Here is a 26,601-nt window from a genome sequence, read left to right as displayed (position 1 = left end):
TGTATTCAGGCTTTTTGATATAGCACAAATCTAGTTCCAAGAAGCAACTGAGTGCTTAACAGACATTTCTATTGTACCAGGTGCATCTCCAATAAGAGATGCTGTACATAAATCCTGATGATGTGTATGTTCAGCTGCGCCCCACTCCCTGCCTCATTCACCGTACCTACATTTGGTTGCACATACACATTCTAGAAAAGCAACATGATGTCTGAAGGAGGAGGACATCATTTTCCCCTTGGTACAATTTCTGGGCATTGTTGCTTCTAAAAAGTGAGACATGGGGGTGCCCTCATTCTTGGATCCATTTTGAAACCAAACTGTTGAGACTTCAACCATTATGTACAAACAGTCATTCAGGACATTTTATCTTGGACCCCTCAAGCACATCGCTGTTAGTTACAATGCAGCCGAGTTTTATGTCTGGAGAACTACCTGCTAGCAGGGTACAATCCTAAGAAAATAATGGAATACTTAAAGTCCCTAATTAACTATGTTTCTGCCAGTAATGTGAGGTTGTCCATGACCTCATTATCTGTATCTTTAATTTTCTCTATAAACTAATCTTTCTGATCTAAGGGCATCCTGCCTGTGGTTTATTCTTTCTGGGTACTGCATCAAGTGGATTGTCTAATTTAGTGGCAATCTTTTTATGATTTAAGGAACAAAATAAATGGGTATGGCTAGCAGTTCATGAAATAGGACGTGAACTCCACTGTTCCTACCCGGCTTGCTGCCATCCCCATCCATCGGTTCCTCCTGGACACCATGGGGACTCTGCTGACCAAGCAGGGAATTTGAAGGAAAAAGTGCCTGGGTCCAGGTGACTTTTTGGTGCCTGGAACAAAGTTAGAGACCGAGTGGAATGGATTGCAGAGCTCTCCTGGTTCCTACGATGGTGGCTGGTACAGGTGCAATGCTGCCCTGACTTCACATGAAGAAGGTGACATGCATGACCGGCTGAAGAGTCCAAGCGAACTGATTCTCTGTTCAGGTGCATTTGGTACTAGACTGCCTCATGTGTGGAGATGGGACTGTTAGTGCGGGGTGTGCCACTGGCAGAATCTACACCCTGGAACCACGAAATTAGGCAAGGAAGCACCCTTATCCTGCTGTCCTATTGAGCCTAAGGTAAGGCTCAGGCAGTGAGCAGCTGTGGGGAGAACTTTTCGCTTTTGACTTGCGGCGCCTTTGATGCCCTGAGAAAGCGATTCATACCCAGGAGGTGGGATAGCCTGAGGCTCTGGTTAGGTGTCCCTTCTGGGGGCACTTGAGGACCCTACTGTTTTTCCTTTGAGGACTTGTTGGCTTTGATAACGGTGAGTGAGCGTAGGGGTTGGGAGACCTCCTAAACCAGAAGGTGAAAATATTGGTCCACCCCTTAAGGACATTGCTATGTTCTGCTGTCCCCCCAACTTGATTATCTAAAACAAAGCCACATGGTTGGGGAGAGGGTCAACTCCCAACATAGAGCCGGGGTTTGGTGATTGATTGAGGGTGGAGGGTCTGGTGGATTTTGTTGGGATTCTGAACTACGGTGGAGCTGCTCCTGCAGGCTATTTATGCACCTTTGTACTGAATTGCACGTCCTCTCACCTTACCACCTGTAATGTAGGATATAACTTTTTGGGGGTCACGGGCATAGTAACTCTTGCCTGAATCACCAGGTGAACAATGCTCAAATTTTGGGCCATAAACGGGGCACTGTGTCCTCTAATTGCTGGGAGAGTGACAGTGAGCGAAATGGGTGGCATGAGGGGCCCCAGGGAAGCTCTAGGCTTGGAGTCATCCGAGGCTCACAGACTAATGACTCCCTACGACCAAGGTGTACATACAGTGCCACAAGCCAGATTGTGGATGAGCACTTTTCAGTGGTTCCTGAGGTCATAGTGGCTAAGGAATCAGGAGAGTCTCATGTCATGACTCAGAAAAAGATCTCTTCCCTACCCTTTTCATCTGAATCTGCACTTGCGGATGGACCTCTACAACGCTTGTTTGGGCTGCCCTTTCAGGCCTCCATAAACGGTTGCCTCTTCACTGGGCTGGGATGCCCGTCAGAGTGACCTGACACGACGGGTCCTTTGATTAGCATCAAAAAAGTGTCTGCACGTAAATGTTCTTGAGCATGGTCCATCTTGCAATGAATGCATTTCTCTATTCCACCCCAGGAAGCACCATCCAGCTTTTGTCAGACAGTAGCACCACCATCCACTTTATCAACTGGCAGGGCAGCATGGGTCATGGATGCTTTGTTTGAAGGCAATTTTTCTGTGGAATCTAGCTCTTAGCAGCTCACCTAGCAGACACCACTAGCAGACACCCTCAATGGGCGGATGCTTTCTGTCTCCTCCTACTCTAGGACCACAAGTGGGAGATAGACCCTAAAGTGAAGGAAGTGATTTTCTCCGGAGTGGCATATCCATGTGGTAGATTGGAGTGGGGTAGAGTATGGGAGCTTGGATTTGGAGAGGGGCAAATTGTGGTAGATTAGAGTGGGGTAGATTGAAATGGAGTGGGATCAATTGGACTGGGGTGGAGTGGGGTAGATTGGAGTGGAGTTTGATATATTGGATTAGAGTGGGTTGTATTAAGGTACAGTGGAGTGGGGTGACTGGGGTAGATTGGAGTAGAGTGTGGTAGATGGGGCAGAGTGGGATATATATATATATTTGAGTGGGTGGGATTGAGTCGGTTAGATTGAGTGTAGTGAAGTAGATCGGAGTGAAGTCGATTTGAGTGTAGTAGGGTAGATTTGGGTGGAGTGTGGTAGATTTGGGTGGAGTGTGGTAGATTGTGGTGGAGTGGGATGGGGTAGATTGGAGTGGGATGGGGTAGAGTGGGATGGGTGGATTGGTGTGGGGGTACATTTGAGTAGAGTTTGGTAAATTGGGGTTTAGTGGGATAGATTGAAGTGGAGGTGAGTGGGTTAGATTGGTTAGCATGGAGTAACTTGGAGTGGAGTAGATTGGAGTAGAGTCTGGTAGACTGGAGTCTGGTAGATTGGAGTGGGGTAGATTGGATCGTAGTGGAGTGGATTGGGGTAGATTGGAGTGGTGTGGGGTAGACTGGGGTAGATTGAAGTGGGGTGAGGTTGATTGGAGTGGAGTCGGATAGGCTGGACTGGAGTGCAGTGGGGTAGCTTGGGTGGAGTGGAATTGTAGCGAAGTGGGGTGCAGTAGGTTGGGGACATTGGAGTGGAGTGGGATAGCCTGGACTGAAATGAAGTAGATTGGGGAGATTGTAGCAAAGTGGGGTGGGTAGGTTGGGTTAGATTGGAACGGGGTGGGATAGACTGGAAGGGAGTGGAGTAGATTGGATTGCAGTAGAGTTGAGTCGGGTAAGTGGTGTAGAGTGGCTGGGAATAGAGTAGAGTGTTGTCATGGAGTGGTGTGGAGTCGACTCGAGTGGCGTGTTGTAGAGTAGAGTGGAGTGATGTTGTAAGATGGAGTAGCAAAAGGCATAGAGTGGCAGGGCATAAAGTGGAGTAAAGTGGTGCAGTGTGGAGTATGCATGGTGTGGTAACACACTGCCATTACAGACAACACATTTCGGTTGAAATGACCATTACATTTGCACCAAAATACGGTTTTACTGCACACAAATGATATGTGCAAATGTCCTCACCTAGTGTATTGATGTGTTATGATCATATTCAAATATTTGTTGCTACCACAATTCAGAATGACAAAAAAATGTGCTTCATTTGAATTAATTCTGATCTATTTTGAAATAACAGCACAGTTCATTATTAAGTTGAGCCTAGGCAGCGCGCATGTGTTGTCTCTCAAGATACACTATCTACTCTGGGGGCTTTAACCTCGCCCATCACTTTACTTTGGTTCCTTGGTCTGCCTTTCAAAATTCCTTTGGTTTCTTTGGTACATACTTAACATTTGTCCCGCATTTGATTGTTTTGTTCCCACCCTGTAGACTGTCCCTGTTACACGGATCAGTTCACTTGTGGCCATTTACTACGTTTCAGAGCACAAGCTTTTCTTTTGCGTCGTTTATGCACTGTGCTGGCGCTTAGTGTTTCAGCCATGTTGAAGCGGTGCCTAGAGCAGCGTCCTCCTGCATGCTTACCCTTGTCACTCTCACAGTATCTGCAATTGAGTAGTGCAGGAGGAGGCGGGCGTTCGCACGCTTCAGAGTCTACCTCTAAAACACATTTTAAAATCCATTCTGCACCACCCACACGGCACACCGGTCACGTGAATACCCCAAAAAGAACAGGAGCGCCCGTCATTCTGTAGGCACATGCAAATTATCAATGTCCATCACGACGGCCACGATGGCACCAGTCCGCAAGGCTTGTTTGCTGATGCTGTTTTGAGGGCTACTGTGGACTGTCGCTGGCAGGGGGCGAAGCACAAAAGCTGCTGTCCACCCTGTATTCTCAATCACTTCTCACCCTGCTCATACTGCGGGGTACGTTCATGTCCGAACAAAGGTTACAATTTATTTTAAATTTCTTGTCCCTATCACATCCATCGTGTTTACGTCACCACCATCCCAACTGTGTGTGCCGGTGCATTGAATTACCGCTGGCGTTGTTGTTGTTGCCGCCATGTTGTTACTGGTGGCATCGTAGAGGATCACAGAGGAGGCGGCTGGGGCCCAGGAGTATAATCCGATTTTCTTATTTTGTACTTTAATTTAGGTTTGTGGATTTGCTATCTCCCTCTCCACCCATCCCCCAGTATCTACTCCGGCTGACGTTTTGTATTCTTTCTTGTTTCTTTCTGTGAGCAGCGTATGCCCTCCCCCACCCCCTCCCTTCTCTTCGCTGTGCTGCCGTCAGTCTCTTGTTTTGAAATCTCGCTGTCTTCCTTTTGGTCAAAGCTGCAGCAGCAGTGTGCTCTCCCCTCCCCCTACCAAGAGCTGCTCTGCATTTTTCATACACGTTCTCATTCACGCAAGTTTAATTCCTGCAGTCCTTTCATGGCTCCGTGGCACATGCTCTTGTGGGAAAACTAACACTTGATGGCCCAGAAACTTGAATTTGCTGCTCCCTTTCCAATGGGTGATGTTTGTGATCTGCAAAACAAAGCTCTTGCCCTGTGTGTGTGTGTGTTTTCTATACCTCACTTTTTTCACTTCACCCTGGATTTAAACAGTGGTGGTATAGTTGGTAAGACCTGCTAGACCATTGTATGTATACTTTGTTTCAGTGAAATTTCTCTGCAACAAACCGCTAAGAATTTGATCCGAAAACATAACTACACATATTGAATTTGGACACCGAGATTAGGCATTATTGTTTTCCAGGCAGTTAAATTCCTTGTGTTGGTACTCTCATTGTGCTGTCATAGCTGCCATTTCTTGTAAGTATCTCACTTCACTGTTCCTTTTGTTTTTCTTTTCTTTTGTATTGTCCCTTGATCTTCTTGAGCGGTGCGTGGGAGGAGTGGGGTGATCACAACCTTGTGTAGGGGATACAGCATTCATTGTAGATTACATGAGATTTGGATATCTAATCTGTCTCTGGGTGAGCGCTGGTGTATCTGCTCCTTGCATTGGACCATAAAAGTCTTCTTTTTGGTGTTAAGAGGTCTGTATTTTCATCACATTCTTGTTTAATGCAAGTTCAAGAAGAAGGCTAGTTTATGGTCTTAGTTAGATTTGTCTCCTTTGTGTAAGCATCACAAGCCTGTCTATCTTCCTGCGTTATGTTTGTCTGAAGGGGACTACTTTATTTTGCTGACCCTCTTTATGCTGGTTTGCTGTAGGCCCAAAACCTTCATTGAGGGGTTTCCAAACAGTGGCTCGGGGAGCGAGCTGGTGGTCAGCTCTGACCACTTCTGGTTTGCATTTTCCCTGACATTGTGACGTCATTAACTACACCAAATGGCACCTGACGCCTGAGATGAGAGAGCAAGGACTGGTTGGAACCTCTGACATGCAGACTGCTCATAAGCTTTTTGCCTCTGATACTGTACCTTTGACAGTCCCGCTGACTGCCTTATTCATCCCTCTCTTCTTGTGCATGTCTCAACCAGTATCTCATGGTGTCCCTCTATCTCTGTATCTCCATCCCTCCCCATCTCAACCCAAAAAAGGGTGACCTTCCTCAACAATTTTACACATCTATCATTGCGTCTTTTCCATATCCATCATCACTTCTCTTCACCCATCCATTCATTCCTCTCTGTCCAACCAACAATTCATCCATCCGTAGAACCACACATCCATCAATTCACCCATCATCCTTCCGTCCTGCTCTTCATACATTCATCTTCCTTACCATCCTTATTTTCTTTAATGATAGGTTATTTCATTTGTTCCCTCTACCCACCTCTTCATCATAAAAATTACCTTGCAGTGGTATTAAGGACCTCCTTTTTTGATACCAGGTTCTCCACCAGAAGAGAGAAAGCGGGCATTTTAAAAGTTGTATTTTACACACACTTCCCAGTGGCACACCCTTTCTCCCCATCAAGCTGCTAATGTGTGGGGTTGATGATGCTCCTGTGTGGGGGTTCCACTCCACCTAAAGCAGTCTTTTACTACCAGTCTGTCATTCAGACCAAAGACACCTTTTATACTTCACAACCACATGCTGGTGAGCTCTTGCACAGTCACTCCATTCACTCCTCCCCCCTTTGTCTGACTCTCAAACATGCATGCTTATTGCAAAAGATGCTGCCCCACCACACTCATGCAAACCTATAGGTGCAGTTGCTAACTAACGTTTTGGCTGATCCACCCACCCCAAAATTAATGTATCCATGCACTATTTTTGTAGTAAAGACCTAGAATAAGACCGCATTACCCAGTGTAGTAGTTGTATAGCTATTCAATCCCTGGCAGTACATCACCCAGGATATTGTGCTGCATAGCTAAACACTTCTAAGGTCCCAAAGGCAAGACCTATTGGCTGTGTCAATGATTGTTTTTTGTTGTTAGAAAAAAAAAACATCCTACACCTTGTCCTCTTACATGGATACTCAGCAGGATTGTCACATAAATTCTCTCACTTTGAAGTCCGAGAAAGAAAAGTAAAAACCAAACTCCCTCGAAAGAGAGCTTTGCACTTGACCTCTAGGTCAGCTTTCTGAATGTCCCCAAGATGTATTTAGCTAACCAAACAACTGCGCTGTCTGCTAGGCTTCGACCTAAAAAACAAGACAGCAGGTCTTTTCTATATGTGCCCCCCTACACTACACCACAATGCATTGAGCATCCTCAACCCAGCTCCATCTCCTCTTACTTGTAAACTTTATGCTTTTTTTGCTCTAGTGCAGCGCTTCACTTTCTTTTGGCTAGGTTTCTGATAAAGAAATAACAAATACATACATTTCTGTTGAAGTTGTTACTGGTGATGCTGCAGATGTGATTATAGTGTCAGGAAACTGGCTAGCAAACCTGTCTATACAGGTCACTAGGATAATGTGCGTCTTTGGTGCAAGTCGGAACACAATAACGACTTTAAATCGTGCCTTTCCAATGTCTTGCAATTCTGTTGACCCTTGCACAGCAGGGTCTTGGGGTGTTTAAGTTAAGCCCTATCTAGCAACTGTCTTCTTTCATGTGCCTTCTTGATTAACTATTCCTGTTGAGGTCAACACTAATCACACTTTTTCTGAAAGGTTTGATTTGCTTGCGTCCTCCCACTCAGTTTATTGTTCTCTAGTGGATTTGAATCTCGCTTTGATTTTCTTGACGACATCCCATTAAAACCAGTGCATAGTTGCCCTGTTAACTTTCTTAACCTGAAGACAGTTTTATTGCTGAAATTAACTTCAGCAAGAAGAATCTGAGAACTTCAGGCCCTTTCAGTGTGTCAACGTTTTCAATTTTCAACTCCGATAAGTTGGTTCTTTGCATAGGACTATCCTTCTCACCCAAGGTAGTTTCCACGTTTCATTTGACTTAGATCTTTCTTGACTCCACCTCATCCAACTATAGAGGAAGAGTGACAGCATAGACTTAACCCCAAATGAGTGGTGTCATACTACATCAACTGCACTCTTCAGAACTGAGTTGATGATCTTCTCTTTTGTGGGCTTTGCTGGAGCTAAGAAGTGGACCATCTGCACAGTCATCCTCTGTATTAAGATCTGTTATGCCTTTACCAAGAAAAACCCTCCAGTAGGCTTTCGTGCCCAATATGTTAGTGCCGTGGCTGCTCCCATGATTCTCTGTAGAGGTGTCCTGATTTTCGATAAGTACTGGGTAGCTACATGGTTATATATACATACTTTTGCCAGGCACTATTGTCTCATATCGTGCACATGCAGTGACATGTACCTTTGCCTGAGCTGTATTGCATAGCTACTTGGCAAACTGGCACTTCTCCATCCCACTTCTATTCAAAGTATTGATTTAGGACTCATTCATAAGGTGAGGAATCTGCTAGAAGATGTGCCCATATGAAGTCCAAGTTTCTTACCTTCAAAAATTATGTTTCTGGTGGATACATGGTCTTCCGACAGATTCCTCATCATCCACCCTCCTCCCCTGACGAGTTACTGCAGTGATTACAAAGACTTCTCGGTATGCAAACAAATTAAATTCAGAATTTGTCCCGCTGTTTGCTCTCTCGTTCCTCTCTCAAGCTTCAATAGGGCTCTAAGCAACTGATGCTTAAGCACCAGCTGACGCCTCATAAGCTCCTGGGAACATATGTCTGTTAGAGTTGCGGTTGGAGCCACATGGTGCCACCAGCAGTAGCTGTCAAGGTACTGCTGGTGGAAATCTTTCCAGACTAGTCTGAAACCTGGAAGGTTCATTCATAAGGTAAGGAATCTGCAGGAAGGATTATGTGACAATGACCTCTGAATTTAAATTTGTGATGGTCACAGGTCTCTCTTACTGTCTCACACATGTTTTTACGAGTCCCTTACAACAAAGAGTTTAAAATATAAATGATAACATTAAGATACATTGCTTCTTAAAGCAATCTCTTCATTCATTAATTTGAGTTTCATTATTGCCAGCCGGATATACCCACGGGCAGTGGAATGCCTGCAGACATGTATTTACGTGTAGAGTGCTCTGAAATATCATGAATTATGTGCCGATTTGCTCAAGTATGTCTGTTTCGAGAAGGGAGAGGGGTAACATGCATATCTGGGCTTTTTTATTTAAGCCAGCAAAATCTCTTGGGCCGGCACTATTGGTTTGCCGACTGTGGTTAAGGTTTTATGGTGTTTGTTAGCTACAAAGCATAAAAGGTCAACAGCAGCACCAGTGGAACAATGTCTAGTGACCCACATTGTCTACAGTATCCATGTCTTCCTGTACAGACATTTTCTAGATCTTCCTAGACATGAACAACAAGCAATATATGCACACGCACCACCACACACTTGAAACGCACACAATCAAACTAGAGTCCAGTTACACTCGCCCCTCAGGCACTCACACCCAAAAAACACAAACACCCCCCACAAACACTCTTCTACCTGCCGCATGACAGACCATTGTCATACTCCCACATCCAATTAATGCACACTGAACTTGAAATTGAGTCAGTACTAAAATTCGATAAGTGAGTTAAGCTTCTGCTATTGAGAACTGTGTGTGTAACCTGCTTTCAGTGTTTGGAAGCCATGCGCCATCCAGGTGAAAATGAAAGAAAACAAAATGCAAAAATGATGACAAATGCCATATATTAAATTGCATACTCAGGTTTTTGAACAGCGTGTAAATCAGTGGAAGCTTAGCCAGTTATTAAGAGAATTGTAGCATAATTTGCAGCATTATGCCACAGTTTTTCCACCTTTGCCTTGGCTAGCCTGTGTCCAGTCACTCTAATCAGCAAGCAACCAAATTCAGGTAAGCCGGACCACTCTGCTCATGTTTTGTCCTTCTAGCAGTGTCAGCTTTTCCAACCCTACCGAGGATGGGGGTCTCACAAACTTGCTCCTAGGAGCATCAGTGTTGTAAATGTGAGCCTATTCCTGGGGAATGGACGGGGTACCACATGCTTCCAGTGCATTTAATAGTTTCAGATGTGAGAGTTGGGGGAAACACCTGCCCTCAGAATTAGCAGAATAACTGAAATGTTACACATCCTACCCAACGATGCAATAATGTGTTTAATATGTGTATTTTCTGCAGTTTAGAAGAAAGTCAACAGAGGGTGTGGCCCTCTCTCTCTTTGTGATGGCGATCCTGGGGAACCTGACTTATGGATTGAGTGTGCTCGTGAAGAACCCCGAAGAAGACCAGGCTGAGGGCAGCTACATGCTCCATCACCTGCCTTGGCTCATAGGCAGCCTGGGGGTAGTTTGTCTGGACCTCTTTGTATCCTTTCAGAAGATAATTCAGTCTTGATCATTGAATCAAGGACTGTGGTGGCTTGGTGTGTTTATGGCTTCAGGGTGCAGGCCAAACCCTGTGGATAAGTATGTGAAGGAGAAAAGACCCCAACCATAACCATGTTATCATTCTGCAGACAGCGCGTCAATAAGATCATGGGCTCCTGGCCCCTAAATTCAGAGTGCACTTCTCCAGCCTGCGTGAAACAATGTTTTATGTAACGACACTGGAAAATGTTGAGATATCAGTGGGATATAGCTCCAAGTAGTGAAGTACTTCACAGAGAGCATTTTATTTTGGCTAAAGCTTATCAGACAAAAGATGCTATTCATAGATCCGGATTGGATGTGGGCTCCAGCTGAGATTGAAAGACAGGTTTTGAACGAAGAACTTGTAATTGGTAAATTACTACACTATATGCTGTACAATTTCTACACATTTCACATATATATACACACGTCCTCGTACTTCACCAGTACTTCGCACTCCACACAGGCAATAATGATCAATGCTCCGTCTGTTTCGTCATCTCAGATTTTATTATTATTAAATCATAAGCCAAAATTAGAAACCCTACGCGTTTCAGCGGGTAACCGCCTTGCTCACGGGTAAAGCCCTGTTGTGTGGCCATTGGTTATAATGGGTGCACGTGATTACACACATCAACAAACAACATGAAAGGTGGACTCACAAAGTTCTTTTAGAGGTCAGCCATCTTCGAACGGGTTGAGGTGAGTTATAATTCATGAACACAAACACAGTGTTATAAATTATTGTACAAGGCAATTTAACTAAATAACAAATTAATAATTCAAATTGATCATATGGCAGTTTCCATTACTGATAACCATATTTTTGACAGTCTCAGATTAATTCGTAGGATAAAAAGAAACGAAAATGCATGTCTCGTGCTGCATACTGAAATCGATCATTTACAGCATTATATAGGGAAAAGTTTGTTTATATTGTGTCCGGGTTTTTCAACAATCAGTTCAATATTCCTTATTCATGTGGGTAAATTCTATTAGCCATATTGTCACGAGTGTAGGCATATCTTTTATATATATATATACACACAAGCCATACATTAATGACTCATTCCAGGTATGCGCCCATAAGAACATATTCTTAAACCATAAGTTCTAACAATCAATAATTTGCCTTCCGAAATTTGGGCTTATTATATGTTCATTAACTAATTCCCAAGTGGGTTAATCTCTGAAAAAAGGTGAGAGGGGCCTAAATTTATTTAACTTGTATAAAGTGATGATATTCACTTCTTGATCATAATAATATGGACTGAAACGGCGCTACTACATATGTCACTTAATCTGTCAGGTTGGGAAAGAAACTGGATTTTATACTGCAAGTGCCCATTATCTTATCGGCCATAATCGACGGATCCATTTATAAGCGAGAAATTCATCACAAATTACAAATAAGAATTTAAATTAAATACCAGTTAGTAAACATAATACCCAAGTGGGTTACTGTACGTTCTCTTTCGTGAAAGTTCCTATGTTCCAACCAAAGATTCACGTAAAGTCCTCATAAATTTCTTTCAATGTTCTTATTCTCATAAAGTAGGCTCCTTTACACATTATTCAATTTTTTCTAGTTCACAGGGTTTATCATATCCCAATCTGCAAAAAAAAAAATGCCCAAGGCTCATTAATGATCGTGCAAAGAATTCACCTCCAACCATATTACTAGATGCGACTTCTATTCTTCATTCATTAAAAACAAGTGCAAATAAGTGAACATTAAAAAAACTTTTGAGGATAGTTAGACTCAGTATTATTCATATTATCTCAAAACAGAACAGAGCAGATGAACACAGCCAAGGATCTATTGTTGAGAGTTCTTGAAAAGAGGTAATGATAGTTGTTATACAGTAGTCAATTCAATGATCAAGAGAATTTAAGTGCCATTTGATTATTCTCCCAGAAACCAAGCCATTTCTTCTTCAGAATTCAACCCTTTGGGGATCTTGGAATCTAATTTAAGAATATATTGGGATTCCAATTGTCTTAATTTGCGAATTCTATCGCCTCCTCTGTTGTTAGATGGTATTCTGTCAACGACAAAGAAACGTAGCAAATCACGATTGCTGTGATGGAATTCTTCAAAATGACGAGCAAGTGGTGATAATTTGTCCTTGTTTTGGATCGCTCTCATGTGTTCCAGCACCTGTTTTTTAGCAGCAAATATGGTGCTGCCCACATATTTTTTGGAACAAGGACATGTTAGTACATAAATGCAGTGATCTGAAACACAGGTCAGATGTTTGTCAATTGTTTTTTCCACCGGGTAGAAGACTTTCTTGATGTTGCAGCTGAATTTGCAGGCCTTGCAGGCCATGCAAGTATAAAATCCCTTGATGTCCAAAGCGGAATCTTTTTTTCTTACAATGTCATTACTGCACCCCTTATCTTTAAGGGATTGTCCCTTTCTGAAAGTAATACTGGGAAAATCTGGTACCACATCATCCAGGGTTGTTTCAGTTTTTAACACTTTCCAGTGCTTAGCTAAGCACTGTCTGACCCTGATAGACCCAGAGTTATAGGTGGAAATATATCTGATCTTGGTAGTGTCTTGTTTAATACTGGAAGAATCCAGCAGTTCACTCTGGGAAAACTGACTAGCCTTGAGTCTGGAGAGTCTCACTACATCTTTGTTGTACCCACGCTCAATGAATCTATTTGTCATCAGATCGCATTCTTTTTCAAAGTCTACCTGTGTTCCGCAGTTCCTTCGAGCCCGAAGGAACTCCCCATAGGGGATGCTGCGGATAAGTGTTGGAGGATGGCTGCTTTCTGCATGCAGCAGTGTGTTGCCTGCAGTTTCTTTCCTATACAGGGTAGACACCAATTTGTTTTCACATACCATAATCTCAAGATCTAGAAATTTGGCATTGGTTCTGCTTATTGAACTTTCAAACTTTAGGTTCCATTCATTGTTGTTTAAAATCTTCACAAATGATTCTGCTTGTTCCACACTGCCATTCCAAATTAAAAATAAATCATCAAAGTGTGGCTCACTGGTTAGAGGAGGCAGACCTGGAAGCAGAGGTCAGCCCGGGACCAGGGTTCAATTCCCGGCTCGGCGGGGTCTTGAGTCCTAAAATGTCCATGGACTCGACAATTCTCACTCCGGTGCCTACTCGATTCACGGGTTCACACTCTGCGACTCTGGGCAATAGCTTGCTTAATCTCCACAACGGCCCCTCGCGGCGGGATGCCTGGCTTTCACCTTGCGGATACCCTGCCGGGGTTATCTCACAGGGGAATACCAGGACGGGTTCCCTAAGCAAGCGCTTAGAGACCGCTTGGTGATTTGCGCTATATAAATTCCTGTACATTTACATTTACATTTACAATATATCTCAGCCATAGTATCATATGGCTCTGATATAGATGATGTCTCATGGGCACTGCCTGCTCCCATCTGCCCATGAATAGATTGGCAAAGCTTGGAGCAAAGCAAGTGCCCATGGCAGTGCCCTGTTTCTGTCTATACAGATTCCCATCAAAGATAAAAAAGTTATTCTCTAGACAAAAGTAAATCATTTGTACAATCATCTCAGTATGTTGTTGAAATGAGATGGATCTGGATTTCAAGTAATGTTCACACGCTTTGACACCGTCTTCATGCTTGATTGAGGTGTACAGACTAGATACGTCTAAAGTTATTAGGAGAAAATTCTCCCTCCAAACTACACCTTCAATCTTTTTTAGAAAATCACGGCTGTCCTTCAAGTATGATGGCAATGTTTCAACATATTGGCGCAGAAAAAAGTCAATATACTTAGAGCTGTTCTCTAATAATGACTTCATGGAGGAGACTATCGGTCTCCCAGGTGGTCTAGTTGGATTTTTATGTAGCTTGGGCAGCAAGTACAGTATAGCAATTTTGGGGTTTCTATTCAAAAGGAAGGCATATTCGTCGTACTCCAGTAGTCCCTTTCTGTGCCATTCCTTTAACAAACCATAGTAGATGTTATTGGATTCTTCAATACGGGTTTTGGGTACTGGTTCATAACAATCATGGTTACTTAGTTGACTAGAGCCTTCTGAGATATAGTCAGTTAAATTCAAGACAACAACATTTCCGCCCTTATCGCTCTGGCGGATCACTATGTTGTTGTCCTGTTTTAAAGATTTAATGGCTAGTCTTTGAGCTTTAGTTAAGTTGTCCTTTGACCAGGCCTTATTTTTAGCTATGGTTTTAAGCTCCTTTATAACAAGATCCTCAAAGGTGTCTATTCCTCTTGAAGGTACCACAGGATTGAACGTAGATTTAGGTCTAAAATTATTAACACTACTCAGATTGGTATCATATCCCAGTTTTTGAGCATCAATAGGAGGCAGTTCAGAATTATCACGTTCAAGTTCTTCCAGAGCTATCAAGGTTTCTACCTCATGAATAGTTTCTATGGCAGGTGTGGAAAAGTAAATTTTGCCATGTTCTGTGTCCCTACGAGTCCTCCATCTTATGTTATGTGTGCATGATTAAATATGCATATGTATCCTGTATGTTTGATTAAAGACGCAATTACAGTTGTGTCCATCACTAGTATGCCAGTTTCCAGTTCTCGTGAAAGCTACGAGTATCAGGCCTATGTAAAGTTACGTTGCCATGTTTCTCAGTGTGCACGTTATTTCATTGTAAAGTCCCCGTTTCTAGGCCTCAAAAGGGCCCGGACACCAGATTCAGCTCCTGTCTCCTGAGCCTCGCTGAGGAGCGATACAGCCCCCACCTGTATCCTCGACCCTTCACTTACTTCCTGCCTCACAGTGCCCGGCTCAGCCTGGCTCTGCCTACGAGTCTGCCAAGAGTATGTTATGATTCTAGTTATCAGTCCAGCCCTCCTTCTCTGCATTCCTAAGCTACTGAATCGCATCAATAGTTTCCGTCATTGTCTAGCCTTTACGTCTCCATGTAAGAGAAATACTGCATTTAATGGTCATTTAATATTCTTCATCACGCACTACATGTAGAATAATGCATGCTCCAGTCTTAGAGTCCGTTAGCCTCTCCCCTCCTGACTCTTAGTTTATATCAACATGTTCTCTAAACATCAGATACTAGACACTGTTTAGGTACATGTCGCCCCGACTCTCCAGACTTCAGTCTCTGCTCCTAGCACAGAGTTCATAGCCCCCAGCTTCTCCTAGTAACACGTCATTGTCAGTTTACGCGCACTATTAGGTTAGAGGTCCCGGCTCCTTAGGTAGCCCCCTCCATGTTTCCGCCCCATTTATGACATATTCTGTTACGTTTACATCACATGTCTATGTATACGCCCCTGTTACACCCATTTTCACCCTTATCTTTCGCGACTGCTATTGACCACACCCACTGCTCCGCCTATCATATGTACTGTAATGCAACTGTTTTACTATATATGCTTGTGTATTGTTATTAAATGTTACGCCAGTCCTTTCCCCAGAGCGTGCCGATTCTGATCCTGCCCCCGGCAGCGCTGCCATCCTGTTCCCGTGCAGGTTGTCCTATTCCTGTCCTTTATGCTGTATTAAACCTGCAAACTCCTACTACCTCGAATCTTGACTCTTATTTATTGAGCTATCTGTTATTCATTTATCCATTCAAAAATAGAGGTATTATTTATTTATTTACCACACAGGAACCCCAGTGGTTTGGATCTTACTGATTACACCCCCCTTAACCTTTAGTTTATTCCATTTATGGAGGCAAAGTTTCCGTAGGAAACAGAATAAGTCAATGCGTTCCCGATGATAAGAGAACGGATTAGTAGGACAAAACGATAGACCAAATTGTAGAACATCAAATTCATCATTAGTTAAAATGTGATTGGATAAATTTACCACGTTTCTGGTGTTCATCGTCCACGTCGGTTTTGGCCCCGTGTTTCCACTCCCATGGGGGTTGCAGTCGCTTTTCCAGCCGCCTCTTCTGATTTGTTTCCGGATGTTGCTGTACTTTCTGTAGTTTTTCCTTTTCCTCTGCCGCGTCCGGGGAATCCTCTTCCCCTCCCTCTTTCTCTGTCCTTTTGCCAATTTGATTGATTTTGAGTTTGATTCATTACCTGGAATTCCTTCCAAAAATGTGTCGTTTCGGTGTGACATTTGCGCTATATATAAAACTTTTTTTTCCCCTACTGGCGGTCACCAGTAGGTACTTCTAGTTAGGACCTTGTTTCTATAGGAAAAGCGTGTTTGAGGCATATGAGCTGCAGATTGCACACTATGCATAGATGGCCACCTAGTGTTGGGCCCGGATGTTTGCAGTTTGTTTTCTTGTAGAAAGTCTTTGGAAGTCACGAGATAGGTGACTCCTCCCTTGGGTGATACTGCGCATGGGCATCGGCTCCATTCCCAGATAGTTTTTTTTCCTCCACCGGGCTCGGATGCGGTTCCAGCGCTCCGTGTTGGAACCGATTACCGTCGACGCGCAATCCTCCTCGGTTTCAAGAAACTACTCTACAAAGCGTTTTCCAGTCGACACAACTCTTCGAGACCAAGAACGTCCATTCTGGTCGTCTACTACGGCCTTCGGGCCCAACTAGGCCTCGACTCCAGCTAATGGAAAGGGCGCCATTTAAAAGGTGTCCTCAATGTGGGTTGAAGTTTCCCCACACCGACCTCCACGAGGTCTGTAACCTCTGCCTCTCTCCGGAGCACGAGGCCAAGGACTGTTCAGCCTGTGCCTCCTTCCGCTCCAAAAAGACTATGCGGGACCGGAGAGCCAGACGAACAATGGCTCAAAGATCTTCAGCTTCGATTCCGGACGACATTTTCCAGGAAGGCGTTGACGTCCCAGAAGAGCATGACGTCGACAGCAACTCGGAGGCAGAAGATTCGGATGTCGAGGACGTGACTCCAGCGCAGTGGGTCGTAAGTAAGACCGTCGACCCCAACACTTCCTCGACACACACTAAAAAGGCTACGGTCACACCCTCGCCCTCGGGTGCACACCGAGACGCTACTTTGACGGCCCCACCTTCGGGCTCAGCCAATAAGGCCTACGGGCGACTCTGGCAGAGTCGACCCCCACTCGGTGCCGGCACACAATTACCGGCACCGAAAAAAACATCTAGTACCGCACCGAAGCCATCGGCGCCGAAACACTCAGTTTCCTCGGCACCCAAAACACCTTCGGAGCTGCTGAAAGCTTCCGGCACCAAGAAAGCACCGGAGCCGAAGCTCGCATCGGAGCCGAAAAAAGTATCGGACTCGAAAAAACACCCGGAATCGAAAAAGACTTCGGAACCGAAAAAAACACCGGCTTACCCCATTAAAGATAAAAGGTCGAAAGAAGCCGTTACGGCGCCGAAACAGGCTTCCACGCCGAAAGGTCACACTCCTGAAAGAGACTTGTTTGCTCCAGACCCAAAGCAAAAGACTCTTGTAAAAGATCCAAAGACTGGTCGATTGACGTTATCAAAGAAACGACCATCAGAGGAGCCAGCAACAGCTCCGGCCCCAAAGAAGAAAAAGAAGGACTATGCTACCTCACCTATGCATGTGCCTTCCCCGGCTCCTGCAGCCAATCCCTCCCCCAATGTTTCACCACCTCTCTCCCCTGTACCATCTAGTACACATGATGATAATGGGGATGACATATTAGATACAGGGGCTGATCCACAAGATCCAGATTCTCCCCCAGCCTCGCCAGACCCATGGGTAGACTACACTACACCAGACGTACCACAAGATGATATATACTCCTCTAGGCCTACACCACCAGAAGACACCATGGGGTTTAACCAATTACTGATCAGAGCAGCACAATACCATGGGGTAGACATGCACTCCGATGCAGTGGAGGAGGACTTCCTCCTAGACACATTTGACACCGCACAAAGGTCTTCAACAATTTTGCCAATGCTCAAAGGGGTGGTTAAACATGCCTCTGAGGTCTTTAAAGACCCAGTCAGGACATGGGTCATAAACCCAAGAGTGGAGAAAAAGTATAAAGCTGCACCATATGACCCAGCATATATAAAGGACCAGTTCCCCTAGACTTTCTAGTCGTATCCAACGCACGTAAGAGAGCTAACTCTCAGACATCAGGAGAAGCTCCTCCACCAGACAAGGAATCTAAACTCCTTGACGCGGACGCGTCAGGGAAGAGAACGGCCTAACAAGCAGCAAACATGTGGCGCATTGCTAACACGCAAGCTTTACTAGCACGATACGATAGAGCACATTATGATGAGCTCGAGGAAATAATGCAACATCTCCCTGATCAATTTAAAGATGGAGCTAGTGAATTAATTCAAGAAGGGAAAATTATCACTAACACATCTATCTGCTGTGCACTAGATGCAGCAGACACAGCCTCCACAGCCGGCAACACTAGCATCCTGCTGCGCAGGCATGCTTGGCTGCGTATATCTGGCTTCAAGCCAGAGGTCCAAAGTGCCATACTCAATCGACCATTCGATGAACAACACTTATTTGGCCCCGAGGTGGATCTCTCCCTCGAAAAAATTAAGAAAGACACTGACACAGCAAAATCTATGGGAGCCCTGCAGTCGCAGGCTCCCAGACGTTCATTTTGTCGCTCCACATATAGAGGTGCAAACAGAGGGAACTCATCAGACACACCTTCCACAGGATACAAAAGCCCCACTCAGTCAACCTACAGAAAGGGCTACCAAAGGGGAGGTTACCGTGGTAACAACAACAAAGGCAGAGACCAGAATAATACCTCCCGCTCTGCCTCCACCCCTACCCAATGACTCCCCTCCCCTTCCCCCACCCCATTCCACTCCTGTCAGGGGAAGGATACAGCAACACCTGTCAGCTTGGGAAGACATCACATCAGACAGGTGGGTGCTTCAAATAATTCAGTCAGGTTACTGTCTAGAACTAACATCTACCCCACCAAACATACCACCGAAACAGCGTCCAATGTTACAAGATCATTTAACGCTGCTCAGACAAGAAGTACTTTCTCTCCTGCAGAAAAATGCAATAGAGATAGTTCCAAAACATCAAAGGAACAAGGGAGTATATTCCCTGTACTTCTTGATTCCAAAAAAGGACGGATCTCTGAGACCCATTCTAGACCTCAGACCTCTGAACGCTTACATACAATCAGATCATTTCCATATGGTCACACTTCAGCAAGTCCTTCCACTCCTGTTGCAGAACAACTTTCTTGTCACAGTAGATCTCAAAGACGCCTACTTTCACATCCCTATTCACCAGGCGCACAAAAAGTATCTAAGATTTGTGCTGGAAGGACAGCACTATCAATTCAAGGTACTCCCATTCGGAGTAACGACAGCGCTAAGAGTGTTCACCAAATGTCTAGCAGTGGTAGCAGCACACTTAAGAAGACAGCACATCCACGTCTTCCCATATCTAGACGACTGGCTCAGAAAGGCACAGTCATACAACCAGTGTGTACAACACGCTCACAATACAATACAATCCTGGTACTCCACAACTTAGGCTTCACAGTAAATTCCACCAAGTCACATCTGCTACCATTGTACACGCAACAGTACCTAGGAGCTACAATCAATACTCATAGCGCGAGCTTATCCCTCTCCAGCAAGGATAACAAGCTCACTTCCAGCTCGAGTGTTCATGCAACTCATAGGGATGATGGCATCTTGCATATTCATAGTACCTCACGCAAGACTGCAAATGCGTCCGCTTCAAGAATGTCTAGCACGTCAATGGAACCAGGCTCAGGGTCAGTTAACAGACCTAGTGTTGGTAGACAGTCAGACTCATCGCTCTCTGCAATGGTGGAACACAAAAAACCTGTCAAAGGGCCGACTGTTCCTAGAGCCAGTTCCACAAATTACACTAACAGCAGACGCATCGCTCTCCGGCTGGGGAGCCCACCTACTGCATCACACCACACAGGGAAAGTGGACACCAATGCAGAAACTACTCCACATCAACCATCTGGAGTGATTAGCTGTGTTTCTAGCCCTAAAAGCATTTCAAAGGCAAGTTAAATAATAATAAAGCCATTTTTAAAGCGCCTGGCTGCACTAAAAATAGTGTGTCCCCGCGCTGGAAAGCTACTACATCTCAAGAAACAGAATTGAGGGAGAGTGAAACGGGGGTCAGAGGGAGGAGGGGGAGTTGGTGCCAGGGTACAGATGAGTTTTGAGTTTGGCGCGGAATCTGGGTTCTGAAGGTTCCATGCGAAGATCCAGTGGAAGTTCATTCCAGTGCCTAGGGGCCAGGTGTCTGAAAGAGCGGCCACCCATCTTGGCTCTGCGGATGCGAGGGAGTTTAAACAGCATAGCTCCAGCTGATCTCAGGTTTTTGATGGGGCGATGAATTGTTAGGAGCTTTTGCAGATATCCTGGGCCTTTGCCCTGAGCAATGCGGTGAGTAAAGCACAAGGCTTTAAATTTGATGCGGTCTTTGACCGGGAGCCAGTGAAGCTTCGCTAGGGCATTCTTCCCAGATGCTCTGCGAGGCAGGTTAAGTACCAGGCGGGCAGCAGCGTTTTGCACGCGTTGCAGTTGGTGTAAGCTTTTTTTACTTAGACCTAGAAGCAGGACATTGCCGTAGTCGAGATGGGGTGTGACTAGGGCATGGACTAGTGTCTTTCTGGCATTGATGGGGAGAAGGTCAAGTACTTTTCGTAGGGTTTTTAATGTGCTGAAGCACCTTCTCGTGACTTTATTGACCTGAGATCTAAAAGAGAGGTCGGAGTCAAGCATTACTCCCAGATTGCTGACTGAGTTCACGGGGGAGGGAGGATTGCCCAGTTCCGCCGGCCACCACTTGTGAGACCAAGCAGAGGGGGATTTACCAACAATTAAAAGTTCATTTTTTTCGCCCTTAAGGCGCAGACAGTTATTGTTCATCCATAATGCTACTGTTGACAGGCATTTGGAAAAGTTGGTGGCATCTTCCGAATGGTCGAGCGACAGCTTGATCATCAGTTGGGTGTCGTCGGCATAGGTAACAATATCCACCCCGAAAGCTTCAACTATGTGAGCCAGGGGTTCCATATAAAGGTTGAACAGGGTTGGGCTTAAACTGGAGCCCTGTGGAACTCCATGTCTCAGCTTCCGGGGGGAGAATGTAAAAGGGGGGCAGTGCATCTGGAAACTTCTGTTGGTCAGGAAAGATTTTAACCAGGCAAGGGCAGGCCCCTCCACTCCCATGTCAGAGAGGCGTGACAGCAGCGTTGTGTGCAGCACGGTGTCGAAAGCTGCACTGAGGTCTAGTAAAACCAACGCTGCTGTCCTTCGTCCGACATTTGTCTGAGGCACTCAGTGGAATATAGGACGGCGGACTCTGTCGAGTAGCCGGCTCTAAAACCCGATTGAGTGGGGTGTAGGAGAGAGTTCTCTTCCAGATATTTCATAAGCTGCCCATTGACCACTTTTTCCGCTATTTTGGCACAGAAGGGAAGAAGGGAGATGGGCCGAAGATTTTGGAGTTTGGAGATGTGGACATTAGGTTTTTTTTTCCAGGGAGATGACCTGGGCTGTTTTCCTTGTGTCTAGAACGTGGCATTCTTGGAGAAAAAGAGAAATAATAAGATTTGGTCAATCATATTCTCCAGGACTTCTTTGCAACGGTTGGGGTGGCACACGTCACGGGGAGAGCCAGACTGTTTGCTTAGAACAATGTTCAGCTGTTCCTGTCTCTCAGGTACTTTAAAGCATGTCAGGCGGGATTTAATAGTGGGGTTGTCTTTGACTGCCATCTGTGTGCTAGGGGACTCAGCTCCATCGGAAAAAGTGGCGTGTATTTTGTCGACCTTGCCGACAAAGTGATCCGCTATAGATTCGCATAGCTCACTGGAGTAGGTGTCTTGAGCTTCGAGTCTGGTCGGGACCGTTAACTCTTTGTAAATAGCGAAGAGTTCTCTAGTGGGGTTGTCGGCAGCTTCTATTCTATCTTTAAAGTAGGCACCTTTTGCTGCTCTTACTAATTTGTGATATTTTGTTTGTTCTGTTCTATAGTGTGACTTGCTTTCTAGATTGTAGCTTTTCCTCCATTGTCTTTCAGCATTTTTGCATTTTGTATTAGCTTCTTTGAGTTCATGCGAGAACCAGGGAGCAGTTTTAGTTAGTCTTGCGGGGGGTTTGAGTATCCACGGAGCTACCTTATCTAAAGCGTTGGACATCCAGCTTTCGTAATTGTTCCACTCCTCTTGCAGAGTGTTGCTAGGGAGCGGTGACGTTTCAAGTAGGGCCAGCGTAAATGTTTCCTGCTTGAACTTTTTCCAATCTCTGCGTTTCTGGGGTAAGGGGTTATTGGTTCTGTTATCAGGCGGAATAGCTTCTGTTTCAAACGGGATGATGAAGTGATCAGACCAGGTTGTTCTGATCGGGGTGGAAACGATGACACCTTCCCAGTTAGCAAAGATGGGGTCCAGAAGGTGCCCTTGTTGGTGCGAGGGGGAACTGGATTGAATGTTAAGTTCTAGAGATTTTAGTGTTTCTATTATACTCTGGGCCTCCTTACAGTCCGTGTTCTCAAAGTGAAGGTTTAGGTCACCTAAGATAAGACATTTTTTGTGCCGAAGTGCCGGTTGGGTTATTAGTTCTGTGAGATGTTCGCCGAACTGTGCAGCCCCTCCAGGTGGCCGATATACAAGTAGTCCGTTAATTATGTTTTTGGATCCTGCTTTTATAGTGAAAAAAACGCTTTCACAATTGGGTAGCGTAGCCTTCAGTAAGGTGCACTCTAGCTTAGTTTTATAGATGAGGGCTAGTCCTCCGCCTCTTTGTTTTGGTCTGTCTAGTCTAAGTAGGCAGTATCCGTGAGGAGTGGCTTCGAGAGCTTCAGACGATGAAGCATCATCTAGCCACGTCTCGATTAGAAATAGTACATCTGGATTGCTATCCATTAGTAGATCATAGATTTTATTTTATGTTTCTTCATGGATCTGCAATTAAGCATCAACATTTTTAATTTAGCTGTCTCCCTTTTATATTTCTTCAAGAGAGGAGTAGTGTACTTACAGGTCTCACAGAAGACAGGTAAGGAGTCAGCCGGCAAGGCATGGTAGCATTTATCTTTAAGTTTTGGGCATAGGGATAAAAGAGTTTGTTTGGTATAGTGTGTCCTATGCCTGGAAGTTCCAGTTTCCGTCGTATCCTGGGGTGCAGGTGAGAAAGGGGGTCCTGCCCCGAGCCCGGTTCGGTCGCGGACGGGCGCAGACGGGCCTGCCTTGGGCGCGCCCGCTGCGCACGTCCGCTGAGCGTCTGGAAGATGCACATGATTTATAGGGAAGGAGGACGGCGGTGGGGGGGGCCTCAGGAAAGGGGTGTGGCCTTAAGGATCGCCGGTAATGGCGGCAAGAAGTTGTTTTGTTATGTTTCCACGGCAGTGCTAAAATCCGCTGCGCGGGCTTGTCAAGAGCGAGCTAGTGCCCTGAAATGGTGCCAGGAGAATAATAGGTGAGTTAAAACACACGAATAAGTGACTCCCAAAGTTTTTTAAAAAAAGGAACAGGTTGCGCTCCCGGCTTCCGCCTCAGGAGATTAGTGCTTCATGAAAGGCGCTTGCAATCAGCGTCTCTTATATGTACTCGGTGGGGGGCGTGGCCTCAGGAAAGGGGCGTGGCCTCAAGGATCACCGGTAATGGCGGCAAGAAGTTGTTTTGTTATGTTTCCGTGGCAGCGCTAAAATCCGCTGTGCGGGCTTGTCAAGAGCGAGCTAGTGCCCTGAAATGGTGCCAGGAGAATAACAGGTGAGTTAAAACACACGAATAAGTGACTCTCAAAGTTTTATTTTTTAATTTTTTTAAAAAGGAACAGGTTGCGCTCCCGGCTTCCGCCTCAGGAGATTAGTGCTTCATGAAAGCAAGTTGTAAACAAGACTGTCTTAGTCCGCAAAGGCAATATGACAGCCATGTATTACGTAAACAAACAGGGAGGGACACACTCTCAGCAGCTCGCTCACCTAGCTCAGCAGATATGGAGGTGGGCTATACCTCAGAACATCTTCTTAATAGCCCAACACGTCCCAGGGGTTCAAAACACCATGGCAGATCTGCTAAGTCGGCAGACTCAGCAGATGCATGAGTGGGAACTTCATCCACAAGTTCTTCATCCGTTCTTTCAATTGTGGGGACAACCTCAGATAGACCTCTTCGCCAGCCACGACAACGCAAAATGCCCACACTTCGCCGCCAGATACCCACACCCATTGGCCAAAGGCAATGCGATATGGATGAACTGGTCAGGACTATTTGTGTACGCTTTTCCTCCTCTACCAATGATTCCTTTACTAGTACGCAAGAAGCAACAACACTCGCTAACGCTTATACTAGTAGCTCCAACGTGGGCCAGACAACCGTGGTACACCACACTGCTGCAGCTATCTGTGGTACCACATCAAAAACTAAACCTATCTCCACATCTTTTAACTCAGGACCATGGAGAGATCAGGCACCCGGACCCAGCTCAGCTCAACCTTGCGATCTAGCTCCTGAAGTCATAGAGTTTGGCTATCTTAAACTCCCTCAGGAATGTATGAATGCTATCAAGGAAGCAAGGCGTCCCACCGCTAGAGCATGTTATGCGGCTAAGAGGAAACTTTTATTAATATACTGTCAAAACAACAACTTGAATCCATTAGATGTATCCATCCAGCACATTATAGGCTATTTACTACACCTTCAAAAGTGTAATTTAGCCTACACATCTATCAGGTTGCACCTAGCTGCCATTGCAGCTTACTTACAAAATAGACAACATCTGTCTCTTTTTAGAGTACCAGCCATTAAAGCTTTTATGGAGGGTCTCAAAAGAATAATACCTCCAAGAATACCACCTTCACCTGTGTGGAACTTAAACATAGTGCTCACACGTCTCATGGGACCCCCATTTGAACCTTTACATAAATGCGAATTGCAATTTCTCACATGGAAAGTGGCTTTCCTAGTAGCCGTTACTTCTTTAACCCCTTCAGCGCTCATGACGAGTTCAGCTCGTCATGAGCTACGGCGCTCCGGCGCTCATGTCGAGCTGAGCTCGTCATGACCGCGCCCGTACCGTGGAACGCTCACATGCTGGGCTGATTACCCTGCAGTGCTGAGCGTCCCATTGGAACTGGCGTGGTCATGACGAGCTCAGCTCGTCATGAGCACCGGAACGCCGTAGTTCATGACGAGCTGACCTCGTTATGAGCATGGGGGCGCTGTGCGCGCCCCCCAGCACAGCAGGGGAAACCGCCCCGCATGGAAGGGGTTAAGAAGAGTTAGTGAAGTGCAAGCATTTACCATTCAAGAACCTTTTCTACAAATGCACCACAATATGGTTGTTCTTCGTACAAACCCTAAATTCCTGCCAAAAGTCATTTCGCCATTCCATCTAAACCAATCTGTGGAACTGCCAGTTTTCTTCTCGCAGCCACCAGTAGCAGAAAGAGCTCTGCACACCTTAGATGTTAAAAGAGCATTACTATACTACATAGAGAGCACACAAAGCTTTAGGAAAACAAAAACAAAACAGCTTTTTGTATCTTTTTCACCACCGCATAAAGGCAACCCAATATCAAAATCTGGTATTGCCAGGTGGATCGTTAAGTGTATCCAAATATGTTATCATAAAGCTAAGCGTACACTAACAATTCCTCTAAAAGCCCATTCTACAAGGAAAATAGGGGCTTCCATGGCATTCTTAGGGAACATTCCCTTAGAAGACATCTGTAAAGCAGCTACATGGTCTACACCGCACACATTCACAAAACACTATTTTGTAGATGTGCAAACAAGGCAACAAGCCACTGTAGGCCAAGCTGTACTTAAAACACTATTTCAAACAACTGCAACAGATACAGGTGGTCGCCGCTAATGTGGGTACTGCTATACAATCTATGCATAGTGTGCAATCTGCAGCTCATATGCCTCGAACGGAAAATGCTACTTACCAGTATGCATCTGTTCTTGGCATGTAGAGCTGCAGAATTGCACACACCCACCCGCCTCCCCGGCTACCTTTATCTGTTCCAGCGTTATTGTCATTAGATACAAACACACATGGTCATCACTATCTCTTAGCTCCATCACTTCCCTAATGGCGAAAAACAATCTGGGGATGGAGCCGATGCCCATGCGCAGTATCACCCAAGGGAGAAGTCACCTATCTTGTGACTTCCAAAGACTTTCTACAAGAAAACAAACTGCAAACATCTGGGCCCAACACTAGGTGGCCATCTATGCATAGTGTGCAATTCAGCAGCTACACATGCCAAGAACAGATGCATACTGGTAAGTAGCATTTTCCTTTTTCATTTGCCGTTATCTTTGACGAATCTACGCAACATTTTCTAAACTAATATGCCACTCACTTCAGCTGCTGTGTTGAAAGTTTCGGGGTGATTCATCAAGCGGAAGTCAGAGAAA

General features: G+C 45.2%; 1 protein-coding gene across 1 annotated transcript in view; it reads left to right on the top strand.

The window, feature by feature from the left end:
* The window catches only part of SLC66A1 (solute carrier family 66 member 1), a 98,813-nt gene that overhangs the window by 57,900 nt on the left and 14,312 nt on the right, over positions 1 to 26,601 (top strand). Inside the window, exon 7 of the mRNA XM_078642493.1 lies at positions 10,066 to 10,251. Within this exon, the coding sequence (XP_078498619.1) occupies positions 10,066 to 10,251 (186 nt within the window). The remainder of the gene's footprint in view (positions 1 to 10,065; positions 10,252 to 26,601) is intronic.

This window comes from Lissotriton helveticus, chromosome 5_1 (assembly GCF_964261635.1).
Source record: "Lissotriton helveticus chromosome 5_1, aLisHel1.1, whole genome shotgun sequence".
Taxonomy (NCBI): Eukaryota; Metazoa; Chordata; class Amphibia; order Caudata; family Salamandridae; genus Lissotriton; species Lissotriton helveticus.
Note: the sequence above shows the minus strand (reverse complement) of the source record. Positions and strands in the feature narration are given on the sequence as shown.